We start from the raw sequence: 23,202 nt of genomic DNA on the forward strand, positions 1-23,202 counted from the left end.
GACAAAAACGAACAAAAAACGTTAATGTCACTTCCGAAAAGGGGGGGGGGGGGTCCGAAAGATGAGCCAAGTGGCTCCTTTTGAGAACCACTGGGCTAGACGGTTCCTCAAACAAGTTTTCGTCAATTTCATGTTGCTGAATCCACGCTCGTTTTCGGAAGAACTAGCCGCAAACAAAGCAGTGAATCAATAAGAGCAAAAATGTTGCTGTAATCGTCACCAAACGAACGACCAACCTCATCCCAAGATAGTTTCGCGACCGATTCCTTGAATCTAAATAAAATACTGCAATTACTAAAATAGATTATAATTTTAGATTGACGCTGATACCGTCTGCATAAATGCATCTTTAGCAGCTGCCATTTTTCTGCCACGCTAACATTATCTATTCCAGCGCTTACGAGCAATGTGGAATAGTGTGTACAGATCATTTGCACTTCTTTATCTCCAAATACTGCAAAATATGAGAAATAATCAAAACTTAAAACTGTAGTTATTCTATAACCAGTTACTTCGAATTTCTTCTTTGTCAAATGAAGGCCATCTTGGGAAGCTTGCAATCGCTGTGGCTGATAAGAAGCTGTCAGTTCCAACAGAAAATCTTTTTTCTAGCGGATAAATTACTTTTTCAACCAAAAATTAATGCTGACCTGTTCAGTAATCGGCATGTCACGCATTTCTTCCCCATTAAATGTTTCCTCGAAATTAACTTCTTCGTAATATTTGTTTAGAAAAGCACCATTTCTAAAATATGAATTTACTAACTTAAAAAATACAGTCTTGGGAATTATCGATGTAAACTGAAAAGTATACGTTTGTTGTAGAAAACTACCTTTCTTCAAGAATGCGAAGGACATCTAATGTTATGTCAAACTTTTCCTTCACATCAGCCAAGGTTGCCTGGTCAGACTGTAGACACAGCGATAACGAATGAATCGGGGTTAGCACATCGGCAAGTAAATGCTATAAAGACATAACATCAGATCTCTTCATCGGCCGTAAATAGCTACCGCTCTATGTTTTACATCACCAATCAAATTTACCGAAAAATAATTTCCTTCACCCTTTCCTTTGCTGTAAGATCTCCAAGTTGAGCGCAGATTGCGCTGTACCCTGGTATCACATTCTTGATTGATAGCAGAATAAGACCCACCCATCTTGTGCAACAAACTCTCGTGGGCATTAACGCACATTGGTTGAGGCCCTCAAAAGCCCGTCTAAGGTTTAGACGCTGTTACATTGCAAAAAGTTCCACATCGGGCCACAGTTTGCCGACCACTGTTTTAAAGGTACAAGGCTAATCCTGGACCTGTGTGACGTTATAATAAACATTGACAAAAATATTGTGTGACAATACTAGCGAAAAAACCAGAGGCAACGATGTCACATTTCTTTTGTGTGCTTATGCAAACCATAAATCGTAACAAAAATACGCCCCTATACATAAATTTAAAGATTGTCGCGACCCAAAGTGAACGCCTTTGCATTTGCAACCGATTAACGTCAATCGCGCGAAGCTAAAAAAGGGTTTCAAAATGGCAAGAGGTTTATTAGAAGGAGACTTGACGCATTAGGACTATATTTAAAAACATGTGTACTGTTAGGTCAGTTTCACAAACCAACTTTTATTGAGTTGGCAAAATTTGTATCAACGTACGGCCGCCCACACTTGTGTTTTCTTTAACATGCACACCTCTGCAGTAAATCAAACATTGCTATGTTTTGCTACTTTACTTTAAATTTTCGGCCAAAATTACTTGAAATTTGTTTCGTTATAAACTTATTTTCGAAATAAAAGGAAAATATTTTTTTGGCTTGTTTGCGAACATATACACCCTCACCCATTAGTGATTAAACATTAATTGAAACTACTTTTTAGCCGGGTAAATAGCTTAAGTTTATAACTAGTGCATTATTAAAAATATTTGGTAATTGATTCAAATATCTAATACATATGCGGGTAATAATTTAAACTGTACCTTCCCTGACGTCATCTTGAAACAAACATTAAAACTTTTTGCGGTATTTTGCTACTTGTATATTTTCGTCCAAAATTACTTGAGATTTTGTTTCGTTTTTTGTGCAAAATAATTTATTTCAACGAATCATTGAATGGAAATCTTTAAACTCACGATGTTATGTTTCTTTAAATTAGTTGAAGAAGCTTTACCTCAACGGCAACCAAATCCAAAACGCCGGAGTGAAAAGTTTGTCGGAGATTGTTCACAAGTTGGAGGTGTTGCGGTTGAGGGATTGTGGCATCACAGACATCAGTCCACTCACCGACGCCATCAAGAACAAAGATTGCAAAGTAGGTTGTTTTTAAAGTTGATTCTCGACAAGTGCTCTATAATACTATAGTATTAGGACCAACAACAAAAAAACAACACTTTGTGCCCCCTATTCACGTTTAAGAAATATTAAATATTTGTGGCCCTACGACAGCAAGTATACCTTTGTTAGGATCAGAATAGATCGCCACAATATGTTTCCCTTCATCGTTTTACAGCATACGTATTTTCCTTGCAATAACGCCATTAATAGTGTGATTTAACATAAATTGCTATTATAGAGTTCATGTATAACCGCGGCGCAACATGCGAAAGTATGCATAGCGCTTTGGTGCTCATTAAATTTAAGGGCGAGCGGCTATCAATCGGCACTCGCCAAATTTGTTGGCAAGCCGTCTGCAAATTTCCGTCCTAGCGCGGTCATTTCTTGGGTTATCGTTAACCTGTCTTATGGTTTCTATACGTAAACATTAGTTTTCATAAAAGTCTGGTCGTTTATTTCCAAGCATGGATAAACAAATTAATGACCCATAAAGCAGTTCACGCTTAAAACAATGTAAACATTTGAAACACAATACACGGGTTTTTAGTAATTTTAATAAAAATGTCAAGGCCATACTATTCGATAAAATCGACATTTCGCAATTTACAGACGTTTCAGCAATAACTCATGCCATCATCAGTGTAAAAATCAAGTGAAGATAAAAGCGATAAAACATCAATGTAAAGAATGTAAACAATTCCTTAGATGTTTTTTCTACAATCTTTAGTGAAAAAATAACACTGACAATATTTACAAGCTAATATGAGAGCTACACGAGCTAATGAGAGCGCTTTTCATTTCAACATTTGTCAATTGTAGCTTGGTCACAATCACTGTCCTTGTCGTATTCATCCGAGCCAGGGTCGTATCCAGAAATCCAAAACGGGGGGGTCCCGAATTTTCAACTTCGGGAATTCCTCGTTTTTTCGTCTGACGTTAATGACGTCATAAAATAGTGACAGATATGACGTCATAAAATAGCGATGGTAATGACGTCATAAACAATGAAAAAATCATCAGAAACAGCCAATTAACGTCCAGCAAAAGCAAACGTTTAGACGCAAAACACACACGTACGTCGCCGACAATCCTGCCAGGCGCCAGTGTTACGACTTTAACTAGCAATTCTAGAAAATTACCTAGGCCTTCTGTAAAGTCGCTAGTGAGTCCTTATTTTCGGGCATTAGATAACCTACCAAAGAGGACTTATATTAAAGACAACAACAAGAAAACCCGATGTACAGGTGTATTGGTTGCAAGAGTAGAATATTACCACACCACAAACCATAATGACACTTAGACACACACAATTACTTACAAAAAACCGACAGACAGAGCATAATGACACTTAAAGTTTTACTCGATAATTTCACAACAGTATGGCAGAATGCTGGCGACTTGGCGACTATGTAGGCCGAAGAATCAGCCAGAAAACCGAAGAAATTGGTGTAAAAAAATTTTAAGTAAAAAAAAAATATTTTTTTTTTTTCAACATCCAATTTACAAAATACCTTGTGGTTGTTTCCACACATGTTTAATCACATCTATTTTTGAACTGCGGAAATATGTAATAACATTACACAACACAATTGGCAGATATTCATTTTGTTGTGTTATTTTGAAAAAAGTTACGGTAGTGTGAAGCACATTGTTTAGTGAGAAAAAGCTAGTGTAAGGCATATAGACTGTTTATTATTTTAAAAAGTACACACTTTTGATCATAGGCTACAATTGTTACATGTTGGCAGTTTTGCTTTGAATTGGCAAGTACTTCTATATTGAGTTGAATTTCCAATTCCTGTTAATTTTACTGGTATAACATTAGCATCAGCATATTAAGGATGTACCAGGTTATGCTTTTCCACCTAAGGCCTAGCCCTAAGTATATTTTTGGTTGTTTAATTACGCAAATACAAAAATTTTTCGCGCTTCGCGCGTACTTTAGCCTGGTTTTGCAAGGTTTATGTGTCTTTGTTTTCAACAAATCTATCCCAAAGGTAATATGCATACTATGGGGCATGTTGTAATGTGACTGTGACAATTTCTATTAAATTTTATTATAAATATCATTATTTCGAGCAATATAGATTGAAAATTTATCCAAAGAATATTTTTTCGTGCTTTTCAATCTGGTTTTGAGCAGCACGTTTTTACACAAGTTTGCCTGAAAACAGCTATCTATGTACCACTTTTTAAAGCAAGACAAGAAAAAAAAACGCGCTCCCGGAAACCCCAGGCCCGCCTTACAGGGCGGCCGTTTCGTGGAAAGATAACATTGGGCGGACCTTTTCGTGAGAAGTTAAACCGCGCCGGAAAACAAGCGATAAATGATCGTGAGATTTGCAGCGTTGTTTAGAGCAGGAAAAAAAATGTCTAGAGTCCAATTAACGGCGAACACCAGAGCGCACAAAAATATTACGTCATTATACATGTCCCGAAATGCGAAAACCTAATTCCTAGCCCTACATTTAAGAACCAAGGCGCTAAATTAAGAATGAATGTTAGAATTTACAGTCGGCGTAATTAGCAACCGGTGATAATTTTGTAGTGCTAATTAAGCACGTAACACCAGCTGCGAGACCGCTTAGTGTGCAATCGTTAACTTCAGGAGAAATATATGTGATCGATTTTGGTAAATCGATTTACGGGACTACGCTAAATTAAAAGCACGTCTTTCGCCACCTGCAATACTAAACGAAGATCGCCTTTTCCCGGTGTTATTTGATTAGCGCGACATCTGCAAAAACGCCACTTCAGTAGTTAATCTAGTTCAGTGTTTTTAACCTTTTAAACTAGGTGTAGACCTGGCGAGCGAAGCGAGAGCGATTTTTTGGGGGGGAAAACGGCATTTTTAAAAATTTCTTGCAAGTTTTTATTACATTGTCGAAAATAAAAATAAAAGAAATGTTAAAAAATATGTGTCCAATATTTTTGAATACGTTTTCCGTTTGTCCGCGACGCACTTGGCAGCCCTCCACGGCGCAACGATAGAGAAGCGCTAATCTATATCAATAGACAACATCAAAAAGAAAAAAGAAAATTCGCGCGATGCGCTAAAAATTTTCGCACTTACGTAGTTAAAATAGTCAAAAAGTATTTAAAATGGACTCGTGTATAGTTTGTCGTAGAGGCAGCGGGCGCGATGAATTACAGAGACCGCTTGATTGATGTTATTAATTGTCGAACACACACTTGTTGATCAGCCAACCCGAACGAATAACGAAAGGCGAAAGAGAAAAAATATCCTGCGTTCACGGTCGACCAAACAAGAAACGGAAAACGACGTTTTGCGTTTGATTTTGGTTCCCATTAGCAAGACCATAGGCGCCGAACTTTCGAAATCCCAGGGCGTCTTTTGAAAAAGTCTTTGAAAAGGGGAATCCCGAAATTTCAACTTAGGGAAATCCCCTAATTTTTATCTGCTTAATCACTAATGACGTCATAAAATAGTGAAGGGAATGACGTTATAAAATAGTAAAGAGAACGACTCATACAACCAGACACAGCCAATAAACGTCCAGCAAAAGCGAACCTTTAAGACGTAAAGCGAACACGTGCGTCGAAACAGCTCAGTGTGTAATCGTTTACTTCAGGCGAGAAACTAGACCAAGACGGTAAGTATGTGTGATTGATTTTGGAAGAATCATAATTCGACTATCAGCACGTTTTTCCGGGTTGAATTATGCCACATCTGCGCCGAGCCGTGTGTCAAGTTAGCTAAATACAAGCTGCGGTTTAGAGAAAATAAGTTGTGTCAATTGCACACCAAGCACGTGGTCTTTGGATATGAAAATAATTTTGCGGCAACTATCATTACATAAAAAAGGCGAATTTAAACAAACTTTTCAAGGGAATTGCGTTAGTTACAAAAATTCCGTTGTTACACCAACATCAAATACTATCGCAGACAGCGAACAGTGTTAAACAATACCCTAACTCGACGTTTTTAGCGAGAAAAGAAAAAAGGCTTAACTTAGGGTGGTCAATTGTGGAATACATTTTTGCTAATCAGCCAACCTGAACGAAAGGTGAAAGAAAAAAAGCATTCCGTGTTTACGGTCGACCACACAAGCAGTGTTTTTTTTATTTTTATATAAGTTTGGCGTTGAAAAGCTTTGTTCGGAATATTACGTCTATTTATCGATTTGAGAGACCAAACGTCTCAGCATATTGAACACTAGGAATTATGACTCTAGACCAGGGGTTCCCAACCTTTTTACGATCTCGTACCACTTGGGGCACTCTGTACTGCCACGCGTACCACTTTTTTTAGAACAGTGGTTCTTACCTATTTTTCTGCTGCGCCCCTTTGATAATTGTCCCGTGTTTTTTCTGTAAAAGTTAACTCTTCGTGGCGCGAAGAGCGAAATAAATTGCGTTCATTTGGTTTGTATTGGCTAAACTTTAATTTGGGAGACACACAAAAGTTGCTCGTGCTCGATATATTGGTTTACATCGAGCTGATTTGACAGACATATTGCGGTAATCGTGTTTTAAAAAGTGTTATGACACACAATGCGAAGGCTATTTACTGCAAATAACATTCCAAATTGGCGCAAAAATGTCTGAGTTCCCCCCAATTAGTGTTGCGCAAAAAGAAGTAATTCGTAGTTCGCGCGAAACGCTAAATGTTTACGTAGTTTTGTTGTTAAAATTGACAAAACACAGTTTGTGGAGAAGGTGGATCTTCTTCAACTATATCATACTGTTCTGACTAAACACAGCCAAATAGGCTGACTAAACACAGTTCTGACTAAACACAGCCAAATAGGCTGACTAAACACAGTTCTGACTAAACACAGCCAATAGGCTGACTAAACACAGTTCTGACTAAACACAGCCAAATAGGCTGACTAAACACAGTTCTGACTAAACACAGTTCTGACTAAACACAGCCAAATAGGCTGACTAAACACAGTTCTGACTAAACACAGCCAAATAGGCTGACTAAACACAGTTCTGACTAAACACAGTTCTGACTAAACACAGCCAAATAGGCGGTAATAAGTAGCAAATATTCTCCCAAAATTCGAGAAACTATATTAAACATAAGCAGCCTCGAAGTTCGCAACTCGATTTTTTCTCAGTTTCTTTTCTAAACGTGTAATTTTGATGTTATGCATAGGGCGGCATACAAGCATATTTAATACCTATCGCAACATGGAACTGAATAAATCAGTATAAAAAGTTAAATACTGGAAAGTAGACCTTGCGCCTACCTAAGAATTGCTTGGCGCCCCCTAGGAACCACTGTCCCACAGCGTTGTATGGCTTTTTAAAGCAACTGTGCTACTTATTGACATGACCTGTATTTCGAAGATCGTATAATGGTACAAAACAACGGGGATAGTTACGTAACAATGAATAGGCTTCAGGATTTTTTTTGTAAAACAACAAATAAACAAAATATAAAAGTTGTGAATCCAGGTTTTTAAAAACGAAAAACTACTCGCGTACCACCTGAACAACCTTCACGTACCACAGGTTGGGAACCCCTGCTCTAGACGAAGCATTGTGTGTTATTCGGCGTTTAAAATTTAGGAAATAGGTTAACACTTGTATATTTTAGCCTCAATAATTGGCTTCACGCATCTTTTATGACAGAATATTTTTCACTAAACACAAATTTCTTAACAGCTTAAGCTTGACCTACGTTAGCGCGACTTGGTATTTCGTACTTTCAGCGCTTCAGTTTATTAATACGTGCAAACGAACACTTTCACAGATGGTACTTCTCCCCATGTAATTCAGGAAAGTCGCGCATACTGTTAGTGAACCACGATTGTGCTACTAGCGGTGTACATTGCGCTAGCTGTAATATAGTGTTTACAGAGATGGAGTTGCACACTAATTGCACATGAAACCTGGTCGAATTTCAGGGCGTTTTGACACCCTGCAAGAAATCCAGGGCGTCAAAAAACGCTCTGCACACCCACGTTCGGCGCCTATGAGCAAGACGTGTGACCCAATTACACTGAAAAAAAACACGCAGCTTCGGACGGTGAGGTAAACCCTGACAAAAACGAACAAAAAACGTTAATGTCACTTCCGAAAAGGGGGGGTCCGAACCCCCCCCCCCCCCCCCCTGGATACGCCACTGATCCGAGCTGCAATCAGCGTCAACGACGACAGATCTTGAAGGCGATTATTTTTGTGTTACATTTCTGCGGCGTTTAGCTCCATTTAGCCACACGTTAATGGCTGGTTGTGGGTCGAATTGTGTAAGATTAGCGGAGCACATTTGCACCACCGTCAAGTCGCTCATCGTATCAGTGGCTAGACCAGCGCTTCTCGAAGTTTTTTTCATATTCCTCCCTTAAAGACTCAAACACCGTTAATTCCTCCCCCCAAAAAAATCAAAAAAGGAATATTCACAATATTTCAGTTATGCACGAAATTCTCCGCGTTTTGCAAATGTCAAGCAACCAATATACAGTGGGAAATAGAAGAAGTGTTTGCTTAAACAGTGTGAAACAGACACCTGGTGCTTCTACTAAACTTTACTTACTGTGACGAAACAATATAGATATTGTAAACCAGACAGACTCCTTATGGCGTCACAGTTAAAGCAGCATTTTGTCTTCACGTATACTTTAATTTAAGTCTTATAGTTTTCCTCCCAAAAATTTTAAATTCCCCCAAAGTGAGCCAAGTGGCTCCTTTTGAGAACCACTGGGCTAGATGGTTCCTCAAACAAGTTTTCGTCAATTTCATGTTGCTGAATCCACGCTCGTTTTCGGAAGAACTAGCCGCAAACAAAGCAGTAAATCAATGAGAGCAAAAATGTTGCTGTAATCGTCACCAAATGAACGACCAACCTCATCCCAAGATAGTTTCGCGACCGATTCCTTAAATCTAAATAAAATACTGCAATTACTAAAATAGATTATATTTTTAGATTGACGCTGATACCGTCTGCATAAATGCATCTTTAGCAGATGCCATTTTTCTGCCACGATAACACTATCTATTCCAGCGCTTACGAGCAATGTGGAATAGTGTGTGCAGATCATTTGCACTTCTTTATCTCCAAATACTGCAAAATATGAGAAATAATCAAACTTAAAACTGTAGTTATTCCATAACCAGTTAGTTTTAATTTGTTCTTTGTCGAACGAAGGCCATCTTGGGAAGCTTGCTGTGGCTGATACTAAGTCGCTGTGGCTGATACGAAGCTGTCAGTTCCAACAGAAAATCTTTTTAGTAGCGCATAAATTACTTTTTCCACACAAATTTTTTTGCTGACTTGTTCAGTTATATGGCTGAACCGCAAATAATGACAAAATAATTGTAAATTTACAACTAAACCATTTACAAAGTTAACCATATGCACCAGAGGTTCCGTGCTGCGTGACGCCTCTAGTGGGTCGTTTCTATTTTCCAAGGGCGTCCACAATGGTTTCGTTTCGTATCTAAACATAATTGCGATATAAAATATTCACAGTCAGTTATTTTTAAAGCTTTGGCTTGGCTGACCGTTATGAACTTAAGAGATCGCAACAACATTCTTGCGTAGACTAATTGCTAATTCTCGGCTGTAGCACAAGTATGCGATAAAATACCGCATTGTTCAGTGGACCGTTTCGGTCCCTCAAAACATCTTAAAAAACACTGCTTACAAATAATATTATGGGACATTTGCAATTGAACTTATTGTTACCGAACAACTGCAGTAATTGCGTATAATTTTCGAATACAAACAATTAAATAAATACAAAAAAGTTAATTTTTTTATGGCTGGGTACATCACAAGTCCAATAAACTTTTCAAAGGCGTCAACGACTGGGTTAAACATTTTTTTTAATTAACAACGTTTAGGTTAAAAAATAAACCTCATAACTATTTACCACTGCAGCAATGGCGATGTTTTTAAAACGGGACAAAGAGTCATTATTACGAGTTCAAACGTGACCGCGGTTTACATTCTGCTTAAAATATCGATACCGCAATAAAACGTGCCGCGCACCAACATTTGTGTTTTCTTTAACATGCACACCTCTGCAGTAAATCAAACATTGCAATGTTTTGCTACTTGTATATTTTCGTCCAAAATTACTTGAGATTTTGTTTCGCTTTTTGTAAAAAATAATTTATTTCAACAAAACATTGAATGGAAATATTTAAACTCACGACGTTATGTTTCTATGAATTAGTTGAAGGAGCTTGACCTCAGCTACAACCAAATCCAAAACGCCGGAGTGGAAAGTTTGTCGGAGATTGTTCACAAGTTGGAGGAGTTGGGGTTGAGCAATTGTGGCATCACAGACATTTGTCCACTCACCGACGCCATCAAGAACAAAGATTGCAAAGTAGGTGGTTTTTAAAGAATCGAGAAGCAGCTGTCAAAGGTACAGTAGCCAAACAAGCAAGTTCGTGAAATTTAATAGAACTGTTCCATTTAAAATTTAGCCAAAAGTAAAAATAAAATGTTTTTTTTACGTTATCTTAGGTGCACATACACCTATTAGTTATTAAACATTATTTTAAACAACTTTATTAGCCGAGTTAATAGCTTATTGCATAAAAATATTTGTTAATTCATTCAAAGATTAAATCCATTTTTTGCTACAGTTGCCGAACAAGCAAATTCGGAAAGTTAAATGATAAATTTATAATTTGGCATGATTATATTGTTAATTTTTATCAAAGATAATAAATATTCGTGTTTTGCTACTGCACCTTTGATACGTGGGTAATGATTTTAAACTGTACCTACACCTATGTCGCTTTAAATCAAACATTGAAACGTTTTGCTACTTTACCTTTCCAACGAAATTTCTTAAAATTTTGTTTTAATGTCACAATTTTGATTTTAGCTACTGCACCTTCAGCATGCAGATAATAATTTAAACTGTACCTTAGCCAAACAAACGTGACGAAAAATGTGTGGCATGTTATTATGTTTGCTACTTTACCTCCACCGCTTTAGTGCCCTTAATTGTAAATGTGTTTTGTGTCGACCGATTCACCCACAAAGTGCCAGCTGTGGTAAACCATCTCACTAAATAAATAGACCGTCCTAAGTAAATAATATTAATTAACCAATGGGTCAAATTCACCAATAATATGTATCCACTGCTGAGAGCCCAAGGGTAACAACTTTTATATCTTAATGCTGTGAAGTTTATAACTACTGCATTAACTAATTAAAATATTTCTGTAACCAACCCAGGGTTTTCGGTCGCGGAGCGGTAATTGGGGGGCCACGGGCATAGGCGTAGCCAGGGGGTGACAGGGGCCAAGAAAAAAGACCTAAAACCCTCCCCCCGAAAAAGATAAATATTGTACTCTTAATAATTAATTTGTTGGTAGCGTTTATGAACAGTTCCACAACAATCACAGGCACGCCACACCTTCAATTGTCATACACTGTTACGTCACAGACGATATAGTTATTATGTTTGCTGTACTTTTAGTAATGTAGCTTTAATATTTTTAGTAATTTTGTTTCTGCTATCTGAGTAGTTTTAAGTATTGCGCTAAAACTCAGTCAGTTGCTGCTCGAAACGGTTTGAGCTTTCATATTTATTTGTCTTCGATACAGCAGTTGATACACTGGACTGGAAAAAGCGATCAAGTTGTAACGAGCCTCGCTGGCGGGAAGCGAATAATGGAATTTTAATCGTAGTGTCATTACGGATTTGTAGTAAATAGTTATTTGTTTATGTTTTATATACAGTCGATTTATTGCTGTGAGGTAACAGTTCTAGTGTCAACTTATTACCTACTCAGCGTGTCTTGTTTTTTTCTGCATCGATAGGCGGTGCACCAAACCAAATACTCTCACTAGTTCAAAATATTTGACCGCACAAAACATTTTAGGCTGGCTACGGGCACAACTCTCTAGCTAGGTATTGCAAAACCAAAATGTCACCACCTTTATCAATTGCCAGTTATTATGACTGTAAAACTTTCTTGTAACGTTTTTTAACTCATTTTTCAGACACGTTTTTTAAACCGTCAGTGTAGGGATGTTTAAAGTAGAATATTGGGTCCTTTTCATTTGTTTATCGCGGACAGTTACGCCTTATCCTACGTACGTGGGTGGCAAGTTTAGATAAAGGCCTGTCGCTGTGGCGAAACATTAACTGTGCTGCTTTACATGTAGCCATGTTGTGCGGCGTCAGCGTTTTTTCGGGCGGCCAATTACTTGCCGATAATATTAATTGTCGGTCAAATGCCGTTGGTCGAGACCTAATATTCATCTAGGTTATGCATGTAAAAAAAGTAAAAAATCCATAAATCATTCGCTTGGCTGAGTACAAAATAGAGCCAAATATAAAAAAATACCTTGGCAGGAACCAGCTTTGTAATGAGTAATTAGTTAACTTAAATTAAAATAACTGATTTATTACATTTTTGAGCAACTAAGTGCCTTTATTTGTTGGTTAATGGCTATATTTGTTATTAACCTGGAGAAGTGAAAACCAGTAAATACAATGCTAGTTATTTTTAAGCAGGGGGCCACGAGGGTTGAGAGCCTTTCAAAGGGGGCCACGAAGCATAAAAGGTTGAGAACCACTGAACTAATCTATCAAAGTTATTTCGTTCCTATTAGTACAAGTTTGAGTTGTTAATTCATATGGAAATTGGAATAAAAACTGTGTTCAATCACAGAAAATTCTTGAAGAGAAATAAAGTTATTTCTTATACCCAAACTTGCTACTTTACCCACCATCGCGCCAGTAAAATAACATGTAAGCACTGCCCAGTGAAGTAACAGTGGAAACACACAATAAGACTTATAAAGTAACAATATTTAAAGCCGGATTCTCTATAATACTATAGTATTAAGACCAACTACACAATAAAACAACACTTTGTGCCCCCTATTCACGTTTAAGAAATATAAATATAAAATATGTTCCCTAACGTCACGAGAGAGGTATATGATGTCTTAATGAAAACCACCAGTTAAAGTTTAACTGCTAAATAACGGAAATATTAAATATTTGTGGCCCTACGACAGCAAGTATACCTTTGTTAGGATCAGAATAGATCGCCACAATATGTTTCCCTTCATCGTTTTACAGCATTCGAATTTTCCTTGCAATAACGCCATTAATAATGTGATTTAACATAAATTGCTATTATAGAGTTCATGAATCACCGCGGCGCAACATGCGAAAGTATGCATAGCGCTTTTTAAGGGCGAGTGGCTATCAATCAGAAAAAAAAATGTCAAAGCCATAATATTCGATAAAATCAACATTTCGCAATTTACAGACGTTTCAGCAATAACTCATGCCATCATCAGTGTAAAAATCAAGTGAAGATAAAAGCGATAAAACATCAATGTAAAGAATGTAAACAATTCCTTAAATATATTTTTTCTACAATCTTTAGTGAAAAAATAACACTGACAATATTTACAAGCTGATATGAGAGCTACACGAGCTAATGAGAGCACTTTTCATTTCTACATTTGTCGATTGTAGCTTGGTCACAATCACTGTCCTTGTCGTATTCATCCGAGCTGCAATCAGCGTCAACGACCACAGATCTTGATGGCGATTCTTTTTGTGTTACTTTTCTGCGGCGTTTAGCTCCATTTAGCCACACGTTAATGGCTGGTTGTGGGTCGAATTGTGCAAGATTAGCGGAGCACATTTGCACCACCGTCAAGTCGTTCATCGTGTCAGTGGCTAGACCAGTGCTTCTCGAAGTTTTTTTCAATTTCATGTTGCTGAATCCACGCTCGTTTTCGGAAGAACTAGCCGGCAAACAAAGCAGTAAATCAATAAGAGCAAAAATGTTGCTGTAATCGTCACCAAACGAACGACCAACCTCATCCCAAGATAGTTTCGCGACCGATTCCTTGAATGTAAATAAAATACTGCAATTTCTAAAATAGATTATAATTTTAGATTGACGCTGATACCGTCTGCATAAATGCATCTTTAGCAGCTGCCATTTTCCTGCCACGCTAACACTATCTATTCCAGCGCTTACGAGCATAGGCGCCGAACGTGGGTGTGCAGAGCGTTTTTTGACGCCCTGGATTTCTTGCAGGGTGTCAAAACGCCCTGAAATTCGACCAGGTTTCATGTGCAATTAGTGTGCAACTCCATCTCTGTAAACACTATATTACAGCTAGCGCAATGTACACCGCTAGTAGCACAATCGTGGTTCACTAACAGTATGCTCGACTTTCCTGAATTACATGGGGAGAAGTACCATCTGTGAAAGTGTTCGTTTGCACCTAATAATAAACCGAAGCCGCGCTGAAAATACGAAATACCAGGTCGCGCTAACGTATGTCAAGCTTAAGCTGATGCGAAATTTGTGTTTAGTGAAAAATATTCTGTCATAAAAGATGCGTGAAGCCAATTAATGAGGCTAAAATATACAAGTGTTAACCTATTTCCTAAATTTTAAACGCCGAATAACACACAATGCTTCGTCTAGAGCAGGGGTTCCCAACCTGTGGTACGTGAAGGTTGTTCAGGTGGTACGCGAGTAGTTTTTCGTTTTTAAAAACCTGGATTCACAACTTTTATATTTTGTTTATTTGTTGTTTTACAAAAAAAATCCTGAAACCTATTCATTGTTACGAAACTATCCCCGTTGTTTTGTACCATTATACGATCTTCGAAATACAGGTCATGTCAATAAGTAGCACAGTTGCTTTAAATAACCGTACAGCGCTGTTGGACAGTGGGTCCTAGGGGGCGCCAAGCAATTCTTAGGTAGGCGCAAGGTCTACCTTCCAGTATTTAACTTTTTATACTGATTTATTCAGTTCCATGTTGCGATAGGTATTAAATATGCTTGTATGCCGCCCTATGCATAACATCAAAATTACACGTTTAGAAAAGAAACTGAGAAAAAATCGAGTTGCGAACTTCGAGGCTGCTTATGTTTAATATAGTTTCTCGAATTTTGGGAGAATATTTGCTACTTATTACCGCCTATTTGGCTGTGTTTAGTCAGAACTGTGTTTAGTCAGCCTATTGGCTATGTTTAGTCAGAACTGTGTTTAGTCAGCCTATTTGGCTGTGTTTAGTCAGAACTGTGTTTAGTCAGCCTATTTGGCTGTGTTTAGTCAGAACTGTGTTTAGTCAGCCTATTTGGCTGTGTTTAGTCAGAACTGTGTTTAGTCAGCCTATTTGGCTGTGTTTAGTCAGAACTGTGTTTAGTCAGCCTATTTGGCTGTGTTTAGTCAGAACAGTATGACATAGTTGAAGAAGATCCACCTTCTCCACAAACTGTGTTTTGTCAATTTTAACAACAAAACTACGTAAACATTTAGCGTTTCGCGCGAACTACGAATTACTTCTTTTTGCGCAACACTAATTGGGGGGAACTCAGACATTTTTGCGCCAATTTTGAATGTTATTTGCAGTAAATAGCCTTCGCATTGTGTGTCATAACACTTTTTAAAACACGATTACCGCAATATGTCTGTCAAATCAGCTCGATGTAAACCAATATATCGAGCACGAGCAACTTTTGTGTGTCTCCCAAATTAAAGTTTAGCCAATACAAACCAAATGAACGCAATTTATTTCGCTCTTCGCGCCACGAAGAGTTAACTTTTACAGAAAAAACACGGGACAATTACCAAAGGGGCGCAGCAGAAAAATAGTTAAGAACCACTGTTCTAAAAAAAGTGGTACGCGTGGCAGTACAGAGTGCCCCAAGTGGTACGAGATCGTAAAAAGGTTGGAAACCCCTGGTCTAGAGTCATAATTCCTAGTGTTCAATATGCTGAGACGTTTGGTCACTCAAATCGATAAATAGACGTAATATTCCGAACAAAGCTTTTCAACGCCAAACTTATATAAAAATAAAAAAAACACTGCTTGTGTGGTCAACCGTAAACACGGAATGCTTTTTTTCTTTCACCTTTCGTTCAGGTTGGCTGATTAGCAAAAATGTATTCCACAATTGACCACCCTAAGTTAAGCCTTTTTTCTTTTCTTGCTAAAAACGTCGAGTTAGGGTACTGTTTAACACTGTTCGCTGTCTGCGATAGTATTCGATGTTGGTGTAACAACGGAATTTTTGTAACTAACGCAATTCCCTTGAAAAGGTAGTCTAACTGTGTTTGTTTAAAGTCGCCTTTTTTATGTAATGATAGTTGCCGCAAAATTATTGTTATATCCAAAGACCACGTACTTGGTGTGCAATTGACACAACTTATTTTCTCTAAACCGCAGCTTGTATTTAGCTAACTTGACACACTGCTCGGCGCAGATGTGGCATAATTCAACCCGGAAAAACGATATTCGTTTTGCAGGATGCGAAAGACGTGCTTGTAATTTAGCGTGGTACCTTACATGAAACTAAACTTGGGGAACTGCACTGCTGATAGTCGAATTATGATTCTTCCAAAATCAATCACACATACTTACCGTCTTGGTCTAGTTTCTCGCGTGAAGTAAACGATTGCACACTGAGCTGTTTCGACGCACGTGTTCGCTTTACGTCTTAAAGGTTCGCTTTTGCTGGACGTTTATTGGCTGTGTCTGGTTGTATGAGTCGTTCTCTTTACTATTTTATAACTTCATTCCCGTCACTATTTTATGACGTCATTAGTGATTAAGCAGACAAAAATTAGGGGAATTCCCTAAGTTGAAAGTTCGGCGCCTATGCTTACGAGCAATGTGGAATAGTGTGTGCAGATCATTTGCACTTCTTTATCTCCAAATACTGCAAAATATGAGAAATAATCAAACTTAAAACTGTAGTTATTCCATAACCAGTTACTTCGAATTTCTTCTTTGTCAAACGAAGGCCATCTTGGGAAGCTTGCAATCGCTGTGGCTGATACGAAGCTGTCAGTTCCAACAGAAAATCTTTTTTCTAGCGCATAAATTATTTTTCAGCCAAATATCCTTGAGATTTGCTGACCTGTTCAGTAATCGGCATGTCACGCATTTCTCCCCTTCAAATGTTTTCTTCTCGAAATTAACTTCTTTGTAATATTTGTTTAGATTAACACCATTTCTAAAAAATATGAATTTACTAACTTAAAAAATGCAGTCTTGGGAATTATCGATGTAAACTGAAAGTATACGTTTGTTGTAGAAAACTACCTTTCTTCAAGATTGCAAAGAACATCTAATGTTATATCAAACTTTTCCCTCATATCAGCCAAGGTTACCTGGTCAGACTGTAGACACAGCGATAACGAATGAATCGGGGTTAGCACATCGGCAAGTAAATGCTATAAAGACATAACATCAGATCTCTTCATCGGCCGTAAATAACCTACCGCTCTATGTTTTACATCACCACTCAAATTTACCGAAAAATAATTTCCTTTACCCTTTCCTTTGCTGTAAGATCTCCAAGTTGAGCGCGGATTGCGCTGTACCCTCGTATCACATTCTTGATTGATAGCAGAGTAAGACCCACCCATCTTGTGCCACAAACTCTCGTGGGCATTAAGGCACATTGGTTGAGGCCCTCAAAAGCCCGTCTAAGGTTTAGACGCTGTTACGGGCTGTTACGGTAAAGATAGTATAGCCCCATTAACAGGACAAGAACACTTTCGTATAGCTTGTTCTGTTTTGTAGCGTCTTTGGAGGAAAGCTGCAAACGATGTGCAAAGCAAGGACAACTACAACGCTAGGCTGCAAACCCTTTAATAAGGCTGAAACGCCCATTTCTTTCCTACCATTACATTAGCTCCATCACAACAAAATCCAACTAACCTTGACGTAATCTCTTCCTTGCTTATACCCACTTCTAAAAGGGATTTTAAAATACTATATCATAAATACCTGCAGCATTCGGACTCTCTGGGCTTCCTTAGGCGACAAACTTAGTTTGCACCAAGCCCCTAACGCTATAGCGGACATGAACGGATGTCTGCTCCGTTATGCTGCTGTCCGTTGCACCATCACAGGTTATACTGAAGAATTTTGATTTATTTTGCAAACTGTAGCAATTTATTTTGCAAAGGTCTTGCACGACTTTCTACTGCGATAGGATTTGCCGACGTCAAGACCCTTTGTCTCATCTAGTTCACACAACCAACAGTAATGGCAGATCGGTCTTCTGTGCTTAGCAATAGCGTGAGCGTTCTCAATAAATCGCTCATTCTTTTGCTGTATTGCTCATTAAGCTGATTGAATGCTATTAGAGCAGGAGCTGTCGCTGATGATTTTTGCCCTTCATAACACGAACGAGCTAATGCATGGACTTCACTTTGCTCGTGATAAGCAATCGACTCACTTAAAAGATTTGCACCCTTCGATAAATTTTTGGAAGTTGATTTATGTTTTATTTTGTCAAAATGCTCTATGTACCACTTGCACTTTATACCATTTCGGCAATTTAGTAGCCACGGCCTGTTTTCCATTTCTCTAAATCCTCGCGCTCTCTTCGCATTCTGGTTTTTCTGTGCTTGAAGGACGTTTGACCGCAGGTTGCTTAGCGCCACAAACAAAACACCGCATTTTGCCTAACAACATTATAGTTACTGACTGAACAGCAAATAATGACAAAATAATTATAAATTTACAACTAAACCATTTATTTGCAAAGTTAACCATATGCACCAGAGGTTCTGTGCTGCGCGACGCCCATAGTGGGTCGTTTCTATTTTCCAAGGGCGTCCGCAATGGTTTCGTTTCGTATCTAAACATAATTGCGATATAAAATATTTACAGACTGTTAGTTTTTAAGCTTTGGCTTGGTTGACCGCTATGAACTTAAGAGATCGCAACAACATTCTTCCGTAGACTGATTGCTAGTTCTCGGCTGTAGCACAAGTATGCGATGTTTTTAACGCATTGTTCAGTGGACCGTTTTGGTCCCTCAAAACATCTTAAAAAACACTGCTTACAAATAATATTATGAGACATTTGCAATTGAACTTATTTTTTACCGAACAACTGCAGTAATTGCTTATAATTTTCGAATACAAACAATTAAATAAACACAAAAAAGTTAATTTTTTTATGGCTGGGTACATCACAAGTCCAATAAACTTTTCAAAGGCGTCAACGACTGGGTTAAACATTTTTTTTAATTAACAACGTTTAGGTTAAAAAATAAACCTCATAACTATTTACCACTGCAGCAATGGCGATGTTTTTAAAACGGGACAAAGAGTCATTATTACGAGTTCAAACGTGACCGCGGTTTACATTCTGCTTAAAATATCGATACCGCAATAAAACGTGCCGCGCACCAACATTTGTGTTTTCTTTAACATGCACACCTCTGCAGTAAATCAAACATTGCTATGTTTTGCTACTCTACCTTAAATTTTCGGTCAAAATTACTTGAAATTTGTTTTGTTATAAACTTAAGAGAATTTTTTTTGGAATAAAAGTAAAAATTCAAAATATCTAATACATATGCGGGTAATAATTTAAACTGTACCTTCCCTGACGTCACCTTAAAACAAACAATAAAACTTTTTGCGGTGTTTTTGCCACTTGTATATTTTCGTCCAAAATTACTTGAGATTTTGTTTCGCTTTTTGTTCAAAATAATTTATTTCAACGAAACATTGAATGGAAATATTTAAACCCACGACGTTATGTTTCTATGAATTAGTTGAAGGAGCTTTACCTCAGCCTCAACCAAATCGAAAACGCTGGAGTGAAAAGTTTGTCGGAGATTGTTCACAAGTTGGAGGAGTTGGAGTTGTACGGTTGTGGCATCACAGACATCAGTCCACTCACCGACGCCATCAAGAACAAAGATTGCAAAGTAGGTGGTTTTTAAAGTTGGATTGTCGATGAACAGTCAGAGGTACATTAGCCAAACAAGCAAGTTCGTGAAATTTAATAGAAATGTTCCATTTAAAATTTAGCAAAAAGTAAAATAAAATGTGTTTTTTTTTTTCGGCTAGCTCGAGTACACATACACCCATTAGTTATTAAACATTATTTTAAACAACTTTATTAGCCGAGTTAATAGCTTATTCCATAATAATATTTGTTAATTCATTCAAAGATTAAATCCATTTTTTGCTACAGTTGCCGAACAAGCAAATTTGGAAAATTTACCAAAAATAATAAATTTATAATTTGGCATGATTATATTGTTAATTTTTATCAAAGATTGTATATAGTCGTGTTTTGCTACTGCACCTTTGATACGTGGGTAGTGATTTTAAACTGTACCTACACCTATGTCACATTAAATCAAACATTGAAACGTTTTGATACTTTACCTTTCCAACGAAATTTCTTAAAATTTTTTTTTTTTTTTTTTTTTAATGTCATAATTTTGATTTTAGCTACTGCACCTTCAGCATGCAGATAATAATTTAAACTGTACCTTAGCCAAACAAACGTGACGAAAAATGTGTGGCATGTTATTATGTTTGCTACTTTACCTTCACCACTTTAGTGCCCTTAATTGTAAATGTGTTTTGTGTCGACCGATTCACCCACAAAGTGCCAGCTGTGGTAAACCATCTCACTAAATCAATAGACCGTCCTAAATAAATAATAATAATTAACCAATGGGTCAAATTCACCAATAATATGTATCCACTGCCGTGCAAGCTAGGGTAACAACTTTAAAATCTTAATGCTGTGAAGTTTATAACTACTGAATTAACTAATTAAAATATTTCTGTAACTAACCCAGGGTTTTCGGCCACGGAGCGGTAATTGGGGGGCCACGGGCATAGGCGTAGCCAGGGGGTGACAGGGGCCAAGAAAAAATACCTAAAACCCTCCCCCCGAAAAAGATAAATATTGTACTCTTAATAATTAATTTGTTGGTAGCGTTTATGAACAGTTCCACAACAATCACAGGCATGCCACACCTTCAATTGTCATACACTGTTACGTCACAGACGATATAGTTATGATGTTTGCTGTACTTTTAGTAATGTCTTTAATATTTTTAGTTATTTTGTTTCTGCTATCTGAATGGTTTTGAGTATTGCGCTAAAACTCAGTCAGTTGCTGCTCGAAACGGTTTGAGCTTTCATATTTATTTGTCTTCGATACGGCAGTTGATACACTGGACTGAAAAAAGCGAAGTTGTAACGAGCCTCGCTGGCGGGAAGCGAATAATGGAATTTTAATCGTAGACGGATTTCGTACGGGATTTGTAGTAAATAGTTATTTGTTTATGTTTTATATACATTCGATTTATCGCTGTGAGGTATCAGCTTCAGCCTCAACTTTTACCTACTCAGCGTGTCTTGTTTTTTTCTGCATCGATAGGCGGTGCACCAAACCAAATACTCTCACTAGTTCTAGTTCAAAATATTTGACCACACAAAACATTTTAGGCTGGCCACGGGCACAACTCTCTAGCTAGGTATTGCAAAACCAAAATGTCACCACTTTTATCAATTGCCAGTTATTATGACTGTAAAACTTTCTTGTAACGTTTTGCTTTCAGACACGTTTTTTGCCCCGGCAGTATAGGGATGTTTAAAGTAGAATATCGGTTAATTTTTATTTGTTTATCGCAGAAAGTTACGCCTTATCCTACGTACGTGGGTGACAAGTTTAGATAAAGGCCTGTCGCTGTGGCGAAACATTAACTGTGCTGCTTTATATGTTGCCATGTAGTGCGGCGTCAGCGTTTTTTCGGGCGGCCAAATACTTGCCGATAATATTAACTGTCGGTCAAATGCCGTTGGGCGAGACCTAACGTGTAATGCCAGGTGCAGAGATTTCAAATTCCCTTGCAAAAGAAACAGTCTATAGCAAACGTACGACCTAAGTTCAAGTTTTATGTCTCAATAAAAAAAAAATATTTGCTTAAATGCTTAGGGTGGGAAACACAGTAAGAAAATGTTGATGTTGTCAAATTGTGATTTTTCGAGGCCATTTAAGTTTGCAACAAACACAAAAATTATAATTTGCCAAAGCCACCAACTGATAAAACAAATATCATATAACAGTGTTTATTTTTATGTGGCCACACAAAACCTGTTTTTGTCGGTAACATATTATAACCACTCGGTATGTCACTTCACATTCATGATATTTAAACTATCTACTTGGTTATTTGAATATTTATTTTGTTTTGAATCATATTCCACTTCTCTTTCCCCGATATATTAACATTCACTGCTATATCTAAAAAACTCTAAATATCAGTTAGTTGCCGTTTCGGTAAGTGATTAAATCCGACATTAAGGTGCTGAACATTATCACCAGGAGCTATTTGGTGCCTTGAATTTGTGGCTCACTTTCAAAATCTAACCACCCTCGTCAATTTGTTGTTTCAGATCAAGCGGCTGGGTCTGAATGGGAACCGCATCGACGACGAAGGAGCTCTTGAGCTTTCTCGCGTCCTCCCAAACATCGAGGAGTTGCGGGTCGCTCGTTGTGGCTTCAATGAGGAAGGCAAGGAGGTGATCAGATCGAAACTGAGAGAACTTGGACTTGACGTGAGTAACAACAACAAATACAACAACAAATTAATGTTTCAACAGAAGTCAAGGAAATAAACTTTTTTTGTTTTCGGCGTTTATAAAATAAATCTTAATTTGAAAGTAAAGCTTATTATTTTAACACAGCGCCGCACTTTATTGACGTTTTTTTACCAAATTCGCCCAGAATATCAGGATTAACACAAAAATATGCACAACTAAATAAAAACACGGTTTCGACTCAATTCGCGTCATTTTGTGACGTTTGTACCTCGGACAAAATGTGCATTGTGCGATTATGACGTAACAGTAGGTCCATTGATGAGACGAAACAACTTGAACAAAATATTGCGAAGTCATGTTAATAACATCCGGGATATTATTTGCGTTGATATTAGAAACAAATTTAAAAAATATTTTTTTGATAAGTTGTTGAATATCCGAAGTAAACTAGTAATAATCGGAATAAACTATTACAATGGTGATTAGGAGGTTACAGCAAATACGCTAAAATTTTATATTTGGAAGTTAGACAACAAAATACAGAAATATAATGC

General features: G+C 37.6%; 1 protein-coding gene across 1 annotated transcript in view; it reads left to right on the forward strand.

The window, feature by feature from the left end:
* Positions 1 to 22,723, forward strand: part of LOC146146482 (NACHT, LRR and PYD domains-containing protein 12-like) — a 59,312-nt gene extending 36,589 nt beyond the window's left edge. Inside the window, exons 12-15 of the mRNA XM_083386810.1 lie at positions 2,156 to 2,311; positions 10,488 to 10,643; positions 19,852 to 20,007; positions 22,502 to 22,723. Of these exons, the coding sequence (XP_083242936.1) occupies positions 2,156 to 2,311; positions 10,488 to 10,643; positions 19,852 to 20,007; positions 22,502 to 22,723 (690 nt within the window). The remainder of the gene's footprint in view (positions 1 to 2,155; positions 2,312 to 10,487; positions 10,644 to 19,851; positions 20,008 to 22,501) is intronic.
* The last annotated feature ends 479 nt before the right edge of the window (positions 22,724 to 23,202 follow it).

The sequence above is a fragment of the Ascidiella aspersa genome, chromosome 4 (genome assembly GCF_963924565.1).
Source record: "Ascidiella aspersa chromosome 4, kaAscAspe10.2, whole genome shotgun sequence".
Taxonomy (NCBI): domain Eukaryota; kingdom Metazoa; phylum Chordata; class Ascidiacea; order Phlebobranchia; family Ascidiidae; genus Ascidiella; species Ascidiella aspersa.